At 38.4% G+C, this 11,069-nt stretch overlaps 1 protein-coding gene across 4 annotated transcripts in view; it reads left to right on the plus strand.

Annotated features, from left to right (window-relative positions):
• Nucleotides 1–10,115, plus strand: part of VPS36 (vacuolar protein sorting 36 homolog) — a 31,301-nt gene extending 21,186 nt beyond the window's left edge. For all 4 annotated transcript variants that reach the window (XM_021678362.2, XM_044913564.1, XM_021678364.2 and 1 more), the window contains 8 exons: nt 850–882; nt 991–1,068; nt 1,684–1,818; nt 3,219–3,284; nt 4,985–5,049; nt 5,606–5,690; nt 6,601–6,677; nt 6,763–10,115. In XM_021678362.2, the coding sequence (XP_021534037.1) occupies nt 850–882; nt 991–1,068; nt 1,684–1,818; nt 3,219–3,284; nt 4,985–5,049; nt 5,606–5,690; nt 6,601–6,677; nt 6,763–6,856 (633 nt within the window). In that variant the 3' untranslated portion in view covers nt 6,857–10,115. The remainder of the gene's footprint in view (nt 1–849; nt 883–990; nt 1,069–1,683; nt 1,819–3,218; nt 3,285–4,984; nt 5,050–5,605; nt 5,691–6,600; nt 6,678–6,762) is intronic.
• The last annotated feature ends 954 nt before the right edge of the window (nt 10,116–11,069 follow it).

Here is an 11,069-nt window from a genome sequence, read left to right on the forward strand (position 1 = left end):
CGTCAGGAAATGGTTTTGGGAAAAACCAGTGACAAATTTTCTTGCTTGTGTGAAAGAACAGTAAATAATATTTTCTGAACAATTTATTACTTATGTCACCTTTTGTTTGTTTAATCAAACATACATCAGTGGTAACTGTTTTCTCTTTGAAAATGTGAAAAGTCGTTTTTCACAGTTTGTTTTGGAAAATTTATGGTTTCTTAGCTAAACTGAGTTCTTAGAATAAGATAGGTTTATTATTGGGGCGCCTGGGTGGCTCAGTCATTAAGCGTCTGCCTTCGGCTCAGGTCATGGTCCCAGGGTCCTGGGATCGAGCCCTGCATCGGGCTCCCCGCTCGGCGGGAAGCCTGCTTCTCCCTCTCCCACTCCCCCTGCTTGTATTCCCTGTCTCGCTGCCTCTCTCTCTGTCAAATAAATAAATAAAATCTTTAAAAATAAATAAATAAATAAATAAATAAAATCTTTAAAAAAAAAAAAGATAGGTTTATTATTTATGTAAATATTTACACAAATTGATATTTGTAAGAAATTTTTTTTTTAAAGATTTTATTTATTTATTTGAGAGAGAGAATGAGATAGAGAGAGCATGAGAGGGGGGAGGGTCAGAGGGAGAAGCAGACTCCCTGCTGAGCAGGGAGCCCAATGCGGGACTCGATCCTGGGACTCCAGGATCATGACCTGAGCCGAAGGCAGTCGCTTAACCAACTGAGCCACCCAGGCGCCTGTTATTTGTAAGAAATTTTCAAAAATTTTTGTGTAAGGGAAGAAAATAGAGAAACTAAGCTTCTTTGCTTTAAAACATTTTAATTCTTTAGATAGATTCCAACAAAAACTCATTTCTCATTTCAGGCCTTTGAAGACCTCAGCAAGCTAATGATCAAGGTATGTGTAATTTACACCTATTGAATTCCTCCCAGTTATGATAGGAGTTTTGTTAGCAGACATTTTGGGGACATGATTTTTTTCAGTCTTTTACTGTTCTCTTGACAGGCTAAGGAAATGGTGGAGTTATCAAAATCAATTGCTAATAAGATTAAAGACAAGCAAGGTGACATCACAGAAGATGAGGTAAATAGGTTGCCTTTTTAAGGCATTAGAAACGAGATTAGACAAATAATGCAGTGATGTTTTGGTGGGTTAGCAGTTTCTTAATGTAGTGATTTCTGTTAGGGTTTGTGGACATATGAAAGTATTAAAGAAAAAGTCAACCAGTAGAATTAGAAGATACTTGAATACCTTCTCTTGGAGTGTGGAAAAGAGAGATACTGAAATGTGTAAGGAGTGGTTGTTTTATACATATCCATATGTTTGATATTTGTTTCATTAAATTTGTCTGCAGTCTGGTCACAGCCATGTTCCTTTCTCAGTTTTTGGCTTTATCATTTGGTTGGCCTTAAATACAACACAGTTGTTACCTAAACCTCTTCTCACACCGAACTTGTGAGGTCAGTGGAGTATGAAATATCAAGACAGGAGAAGGAAGAAGAATAATTAATTAGCTTTATGCAGAGAACTATTAGAAATCCACTTTCTTAGAGTTTACGCAATAGAAACAAGGTAGAAGAAATGGGTAGATATAGAAATAATTGAGTAGAATTGAATTTATGATAGATTTCCAATGTTGGGGTGGAGAGACTAATGCTGCTTATTTGTCCTTTTGTGCATTTTCTTCTCTGATTATAGACCATCAGGTTTAAGTCCTATTTGCTGAGCATGGGCATCGCTAACCCAGTTACCAGGGAAACCTGTGGCTCTGGCACACACTACCACGTGCAGCTGGCCAGACAGCTGGCTGCAATACTGCAGACGCCACTAGAGGTAAAAGCAAAACCTCAGTGGTCTCTCGGTCGTGTTAAATAATCGCCAAGTCTTCAGAAATCTTAACACGAGTCTAACTCCTTTCACAGTGTGGCTACTGTTCAACCAACATGTTATTTTTTTCTTTCAGGAATATTAAATCATTTTGGTGTCCTTATTAGTGGATTTGTTGTCAAAATCTAGATTATTTTCAGTTTCCATTTCACATATCTGTAACTCCTTAAATCTATTTGATAGGAAGTTTTTCTTATCTCTTGTTTTCAAAAGGAAATATATGATCTCTAGATGTTGATATATATTTCTATATATCGAATCTTAATATAAGTGTACTGTTAATCATTTCATAATACAGATTTATCTTCTGACATTACTCAGGCAATCAAAACTTCATTTATTAAAAAAACTTATATTAAGAAGTATTTCCGTCATGACAAAATAGAATAGTACAATGAATCCCTCCCGTGCCTATCATCCAGGTTCGTGTGTAAGCAGTCTTCACTCAAAATTACTTTAAGGCAATCCCAGACATCACATCACTTTGTAAATTTTTCAGTATGTAATTACAATGATAAAGATGCCTTTAAATGTAGTTATAATCCCATTTCACACAGGAAAAGTTAAAAATAGTTTTTTAGTATCATCAAATATCTCGTTAGTAGTCACATTTTCTCTTACAGTTAGTTTGTTCAAATCAGGATACCTTGCAATTGGTTGATTTGTCTCAAAGTTTTTTGTTTTTTTTTTTATTCCATAGGTTTCCCCTTCTCCTGTCTCTTTTTTCTCTCCCATACAACTTATTTATTGAAGAAACTAGTGGTTTATTATAGAGTGTCTCAGAGTCTGGATTTTATTGATTTGTGTTTTAACATACTTCCCTGCCCCATGTATTCCTTGTAGACTGGAAGTTATATCTAGGAGTTCTTTTTTCTTTTTTCTTTTTTTCTGATGCATGTTTCATAGAGGGTGCTGTGCATTTCCATCAGGAGGTACATAATGTCTGTTTGTCTTTTTGGTGATATAGCAGCAGCTACCAACAGTCAATATCTAGATCTGTTATTCATTTGGGGTTACAATGGTGATATTCCTATTTAATTCCATAATTTATTCATTTATTAGTTGTAATAACTTAAAACGTTTAAATACACTTTTTGAAACATGGTGTAGAGGCCCTCATCTCATTTAAGTAAATGTTAAAACAGTAATAGTGATGTTTCAGTCCAAATACTGAATTTGAAATGCTTCATGTATCTGACTAGGTTTTCCTCTATATAAATTTAGTTTTTAAAGGCTTCTTAGGAAGTTTTATGATTCCGGATTTCACTCTGATTATGATTTCTGTTAAGAAATGCCAACTGGTGCTAATTATAACATAATGCTTTTTAAATTCCATATTTTAACAGGAACGAGGGGGAATAATGTCACTCACGGAGGTGTACTGTTTAGTAAACCGAGCTCGAGGAATGGAAGTAAGAATAGAACATTTAGATATTCTTTTAACTAAATATAGACTTTCTTAATATAACACACGTTCCCCAAAGTGAGTACAATTTGAGGAAGGGTTGAGAATATCAAAACTATTTGAGAAGCAGTGTGGTGTAGTAAAAGAATACTGCCTTGGGATCTAGGAGGTAGACTCTGTCCCTTGTTTTGCCAGGGATGTGCTGAGTGATGTTGAGTAGCTTACTTAACCTCACTGAGACTCGGTTTTCCTACCTTTAAAACAAGGATTTGGATTGACCAATACCTTCTGTCTTTAATATTCGGTGTCTGTACTGTGATTAATAAGCCTGTGTATGGTCCTTTTCTCTGTGATTGTCAGCTGTTTGGGATTCACTGGGTTGGATACAGATGGTCTGTAGAGAAACAGGGGGAAAGCTGCCCTCTTCCTCTGGCTCTGAATCAGCAGTGGCTGTTTTTTGACCCTCGTTGTCCCTTCACACCCACATGTCCTCGGCCCCCCAAGTTCTGTCCGTGCACTCTTCGAGCCCTTTAGTCAGACAGTTTTGTGGCGTCAGTAGTCACCTCCGTGCGCACAGCTGATATACCTGTCTTTCCAGCGCTCCCCGCAGAGCCAGGAGTTGAGCCTCTGCTCTGTTTTTATTTGAACCGTCATCGTGACTGCCGTCAGTGAGTCCTTACTGTTGCGCTCTGCACACGTTACCCCATTTCTCCTCGCAGTACCTCAGCGAGGTAGCTACTTTCCCTCTCCCCACCTAGGGCATGATGTAAGGATGAGGAAGCTGAGGCTCACAAAGATTGTTATCTGACCAAGGCTGTGCCTGGAAACAGTCGTTTGACAGGCGTTTGCGCCCGGGCTGGGCTGGCTCTGGAGCCATTCTGTGTGACTCAGAGTTGTACTCGTCAACCACCACACAGGCTGATTCTTTAAGGTTGTGTGGTCTGGAAGGGTGGCCACTAGCTAGCTACATGTGACAACTGTGACCTTGCAATACAGTTAATCCAAACTGAGGTATGCTAGAAGTGTAAATTACACACCAGATTTAGAAGACTTCATACAGGGGCGCCTGGGTGGCTCAGTAGGTTAAGCGTCTGCCTTTGGCTCAGGTCATGATCCTGGAATCCCGGGATCGAGTCCTGCATCGAGCTCCCTGCTCAGTGGGGAGTCTGCTTCTTCCCTCTGGCCCTCCCCCCTCTCATGCTCTCTCTCTAACAAATGGATAAAATCTTTAAAAAAAAAAAAAGACTTCGTACAGAATATGAAAATTAAATATCTCGTTAATCATTTTTATATTGATTATATGTTGATGTTTTAGATCTTTTGGGTTAAATAAAATACATGTATTAAAATTAATTTCACCTGTTCCTTTGTATTTTATTAATATGACTACTGGAAATTTAAAATTACATATATGGCTTGCATTGTCTTCTGTTGGATAGCACTGCTTTGTTTCTTTGTTATTTCTTTTTGCCTTATAGTGATGAAGCCACCTAAAATCCCTGACAAATGATAATTTTCACATTTTTATTTAAAAAAATTTTTTGAAATAGACTCCATGCCCAACATGGAGCTTGAACTCATGACCCTGAGATCAAGTCACAGATAAATGATAATTGTTAAATTTCCTCTTCTGTTCTAGGGATCTTTTTAATTATATAGCATCACTCTGTTAATTTGCAGTGTAAACTGGATTTTTTTTCCTATTAGTTGCTCTCACCAGAAGATTTAGTGAATGCGTGCAAGATGCTGGAAGCGCTAAAATTACCTCTCAGGTAAAAGAACCTCTGCGGGAAGCTTGCCAACTAGAGCCACTATTCCATACAGAGTAGACAGGGAGGGCCTGCCGGGCCTGCTGTCTGTGTGGTGAGCCAACCTATCGCCCCTCTTGGAACTAAACGAACAGAATTCACTTGTCATCCTGGCTTCCCTCCTTATCAGGGCTGGTAGTGCAAGTCTTGTTGATTTGGGGGCAGTGACAGAAGAATGTCGGCTCTTCCTAGGAGGTCAGAATAAGCAGTCCCTCTGCTAGACATCTTGTTAGTTTCTGGAGAGTTAAAAGTACAGATGTTCAGCTGTGAATTATATTTTCCTCTCCTCAGGTTAAAAAAAGTGCCAGACATATTTTCTTTAGCATGTGGATTATAGTTCATACTTTGATTAAATATTTATTCACCAGCTTTTTAGTTATGCTGCAGTTGCTTATGGTTGTCATGTGTTAAATATTGCCCTGATATCCGGACATAAAAGAAAGCACAGGATCTTTGCACCTCCTTAGTGGTTGAAGATCCTAGATATTCACAGCTTTGTTCTCCCATCTGTCATTTTTAGGCTCCGAGTTTTTGACAGTGGCGTCATGGTAATTGAGCTTCAGAGCCACAAGGAAGAGGAAATGGTGGCCTCAGCCTTGGAGACAGTATGTGAACCCCGTTTCCTCCTCATCAGTCTGCCCACGGAGACCTGAATGCTTAGCAACTTGAGAAACAGGATTTCCTTTTGAATTTAACTTTACTAAAAAGTAATGTTTGTAGACCCAGTTAAAAACACCTATTATTAACAACGAATAAATACTAATCAAAATTACACTTTTGAAACTTACGAAGGAGAATTGGAATTCGTGAGGTGCTGTCTTTTTGTCTGAAGCTCAGTCTTGCGGACAGGTTTTTAACTTTGCTAATTGTAATGTTACCTGTGATGGAACTTTTTCTTTGAGTAACACCTACATAAGCAGTATTATGAAACATCACAAGTTGTTTTACCAAATAATTGCTTCAAAAAATATGAAAAGCAACTGTAGTTTAGATGGATTTTACTGGCCAAACTACTGCTATTACTCATTAGGAGACTTGAAATATTACTGCCTTCATAGCCTCTGTGGTGAACCTGTTTAATTTGAATAACTCATATTTATTACACTTATTTTAAACTAGATGAAAACCTCAAGACTATCGATATTTCTACCGTATATTTTAAGCTAAACCTAATATAAGGTTCCTTTACTGGAGCATGAAGTATGCATTCAGTTAGAATTTGTTACATGTTCCTTTTCAGAATCTCAAAGAGTTCTTCTTAGGGTTCAGTATAGTGCCTTTGTTACATTCTAGAGGGCTTCACGATATTTTAGGCTCTACTACGTTTTTCTCGATCCTTCAGCATTTGTAGAATTATGCATTAGTGAAGAAGATTTAGTTCTATAGTAAATATTCTTTGGATTTTAGTGAGAAATTCAGTAAATTACTTCCTGAGTACCCTGGTAGACGCCCTCCCTAGGTTAGTACCTAGGTGGCCTAAATTACCACATTTTTTCCCTGGTGTGTTTCTGTTAGGTTTCAGAAAAGGGATCCCTGACATCAGAAGAGTTTGCTAAGCTGGTAGGAATGTCTGTCCTCCTGGCTAAGGAAAGGTAAGTGAGGTCCTTGCTCTTCATTACAACTGTATTTGTGCTTCCGAATGGACAAATGATCGTGGTGTTTTCCCTTGATTCCTAGGTTGCTTCTGGCAGAGAAGATGGGTCATCTTTGCCGTGATGATTCAGTGGAAGGCTTGCGGTTTTACCCAAATTTATTTATGACACAGAGCTAAGGGTTTTGTATTTCAAATACTTCTTGTTCATGTACTTGTATCATGTCGACGTTGTAGGACATTGAGCTCAGAGTAAACCCTGATAAACTGAGAATTTCTGGAACTTTATACTATAATATAAAACCCTTTTAATTGCTCCCTAAATATATGGTCCAGGAAGTTTACTTGGGATAAATATAGGAAAATACAGAAAACTGAATGCCACTATGAATTTGAAATCATGCTACCCTCAGAGTTTAACATGAAATATGGTGGATTTTAACTTGATCCTCAAACTTGATGGTTTTTTTTTTTTAAAGACGGGAGTTTAGTTAATGGGGAAGAAAGAAGTTGCATGTTTGGACGGGTTAGATCATTTTTCGGGTGTGACTAAAATTCATTGAATTATAAACAAAGTTTTTCTCTGCATCTAATATGCCCATTTTTGGGGGCAGGGTGGTAAGTTCATGAAGCCAGTCATACCTACAATGTAACTTAAGAACGGACAGCATTGGGACAGAACATCAGACTGCAGAACACTGTATGAGGCTCCTTTCCTAAGGGCTTTTCTTGAGAAGCAGTCATAAGCATGTCTTCAACAGATACCTTAAAAAAGGAGAAAACTGTATTTGACTTATGTATATATAATCTGACTCGTTCTTTTTTTTCAAGTGATGATTTCACAGCTGGCATTTAAAGAATGCAACTATCTCATTTTGTTTAAAAAATGCTGTGGATTTTGAAACTGAATTAACGAGCTGTATAGACACGCCCAGAGATATGATTACAAATTTGGAAAGTAGACGGCTGAGGAATTCCCTAGGATTGTGTGGGTGGGTGGAGGGGCCAGGAGAACCTTTAAGTAACTTAACAGAAACCTTGGTGCTCTTTGACCTTGAAAGCCAGGGACAGGAACAAAGAAGGTAGACAAGTAATCGGTCTCCTTTTCCTTCCCTTAAGGAGTTTCATCAAGGAACTTTAAAAAATCTTTCATCTTCCAGCAATATTTTTCTTTTCTTTACCCCATACGTTAGACGTTGTGTAGAGAAACTATCTCACTGAAGAGTATTACTGAGATGACAAAAACTGGCTAATATTGAATGTAGGTTGCTTGAGCTCTAAAGTGGACTGCCGGACTTCGTACGTTACTGCTCTCCAGCGTACAGTGTGTTGGTATTACCTCAAACTCAGGGACCCCCCCCCCAGGGACAGAAGGAGACTCCCCTTCAAAGACTGTGTTGAAAATGGAAAGCAGTGATGGTTTTCAGCTAAGCCTCCAGAAGGGATAGTGTCTGTATTGAGCTAACTGTTGTGACCAGCAGGAGGGGATACCCCGGCTCACGCACTGGGATCCCAAAGACGTTGGTTGTCACTAGGTGTGGTGGAGGCCACCGCCGGAGGCCACGACAGATGCCCTGTGGGGCAGTTGCATAGTCCCTGCATCCTCCAGTGTCATGGGAACGTCTTGGCTGAGGCCTCCTGCCTGTCTTCGTTTTCCAAACCTGTCCCTGATTCCACAGTGTGGAAACGTGATTCCACGTTTTCCAAACCTTTCCTCATTGCTCAGCCGCGGGTTTGTTTGGGGGGAATTCAGTGTCTGGCTGCCCGTGTCTCGCGGGCCATTGTGCAAACTTGTTTGTATAGCACTCCTGTTTCTGGGTTGTGCTCACACTCCTCTGGCAAACGTGTACACGCACGTTCATATGCACACGCACACACACTTACACATACAGTATCTCATCCGGCTAAGGCTTTTAAAAAATTACAAAGGTAAATAATAATCTGTTTCAGCAGTTGGAATGAGTTGCAACTAAGATTGTTTGAGCTACTGGGTCTAGCTCTTACGATTTGGATTCATTACAGCCAACTCCCACAGTTCAACATATTTATTTACATTAGTGTGACAAAACATTAAAAAAAATGGAGCAATCTAAATTGTATAAAGTGAACTAAAGAGGAAGAAAAGTGACATATGAATATATTTTGCAAATGTTACATTAATTAAAAAAAAAAGTATGATTTTACCGTTTTACTTTTAAAGTGGGCATTCTTCACTGTTTCCAGACCTCTGTATATTTTTTATCCCCCCCTTTTTTTTTTTGCCAAATAAGGTGTTACAGAGGTTATGTTTAAATACAACCAGGCCCTAAATGCAAAAAAAATTCATCTTGGTGCTTATCACTGGTATAATTATTTTTGCTTTATTAACTTTGCTCTTAGGAGCAAAAATTTGTTTGTAGCTTTACAGTAATGGAATTTTTCTAGTCATTGTCAAAAATTTTTTTACATTGTACAAGTAAAGATTGTTTTCAGGGTTAAATGATTGGAATTAATGTATATAGAGTAAAATTACTGGAAAACTTTTAAATGATTTTCTTAACTTGGTGTTCTTTTTAAAAAACTCTTTGAAAAATACATGAAAGTGATAAACCTTTAATGAGAATAAGCCAGTATGTTAAGAATTTTTTCCTTATTTATGACCTCAAGATCTTACTGTTTTAGTTTTTTTAAAAGAAAACAATGGGAAATGGCTCATGAACTGTTTGGGGGTTTTTTTTGTTTTAATTCTTGATGTGAATTCCATTGTTGACTGACCTTGTGTATTCACATGAATGAACTATCTCTTGTTCCCTTTAACCAGACTAGCCTGAGCAGACATGGATTTGTCATGTCCTCATTCTCATGCTCTGCCCAGCAATCTCAGCGTTTTCATTTTGGTATGGTAGAGTCTCAACTCATAAGCTGGTTAGATTTTTAGACTGTGCCTCGGAATGAAATCAAGCATGCTCAAAATGATCCCTGAAAATTTCTTAAATTGCCAATGAAGTTCTCTGTATAGTCTTAAAATTAGAATCCCTGTAGAGTGATTCACGGATATGAATATATTATGAATATAGTAAGTTTACTATATACAATATACAGTAAAAACTACATAGCGTCAGTAGACTTTTATAACACCAATAATTAAACTATTTAAATGTGTGTCCTTTGTTTTTGTTTTTGTTTTTTGGCCACTAGGTATGCTTGAATTTATGTAAATTTATTGCTAATCCCACCCCTTATGATAGATCTCATGTAAACTCCACAAGGGGATAAATTTTTACCTGGTTTGTTCGTGGATATATCCTCAGAGCCTAGAACAGGGCCTGGCACACAGTAAACATTCAATAAATATTAACTGAATGAATGAACTCTGATGTATATACCTATTTATAACCTGGCTCCATTTATCCTACTTTATCTCCCATTCAATTCAATAAAAAAAGTTTTTTTAAATACATATTGACTGCGTGAGGAACTATGTGGGCCACCGGTGGTGGTGATGGCAAAATGAATAAGATACATCCCCTGCCTTTCAGAGGGTGGCCTACTTGGGCAAATAGACATGTGAACAGTGTTCCCTGAAGATGGAATGAGGTGCTTGTCACGGAAGCAGCATAGGTACTGTGCTGGGCAAGGCAGGAGGAGGATCCTTTGGTTCCGATGAAGGGATCTGGAAAGGCCATGTGGGAGAAGAAGAGCCTCATAAACGAGGTTCACAAGGACCAACAGATTGTCAGCAGATGGAAGGCATTGGGTTAGGGGAATAACATGAGGCATGCCCCTTCCTATTCCTGGGGCATATTTCCTTGGACTGTGCAGACTTGCCTTTCTTTACTTTTCCCCATTCACTAACCACCTCCAGCCCAATAATCAGAATCGTACTTTGCTCATTCCCACCCGCTTTAGAAAAATCTGTTTCCAGTACACAACTCCGTAATAGTTATGTCCCATCTGCATGACTATATTTTGTCTTGATACCATAAGAAACGAGGAATTGGGTTTCTTAAGTTCAAGGACTGTTATATAACTGTGAAGCTTTTAAATCTCTTCTGGCCTAGGTCAATGATTGTACATGGTAGATTCCTAGTTAAGTATTAACTGAATACTTGAGCAATTTTTGAATTATAATGTGTCATGAATTGACTCACAAACCTAAATCTGTGTCCTTTACCATCTGCTCAAGAGGCTTCTCAACCAGACTTGTCAGGGCTCAGCCTGTCTGAGATACTCTGTCTTATTCAAATTCCATGACATGGGGCATATCCATGATGTGGGAAGCACTCCAGAAAAGCCAGGTTAACACACATGTAAGATCTTGTTATTACAGTGTGGAAATTGGGTCATTCGTGTTCTTCCTTGAGTCCTGGTAATCATGAGTCAGTTAAAGCTTTTCTCTCAGAGCATGATCTAA

The sequence above is a fragment of the Neomonachus schauinslandi genome, chromosome 3 (genome assembly GCF_002201575.2).
Source record: "Neomonachus schauinslandi chromosome 3, ASM220157v2, whole genome shotgun sequence".
In the NCBI taxonomy this organism is placed as follows: Eukaryota; Metazoa; Chordata; class Mammalia; order Carnivora; family Phocidae; genus Neomonachus; species Neomonachus schauinslandi.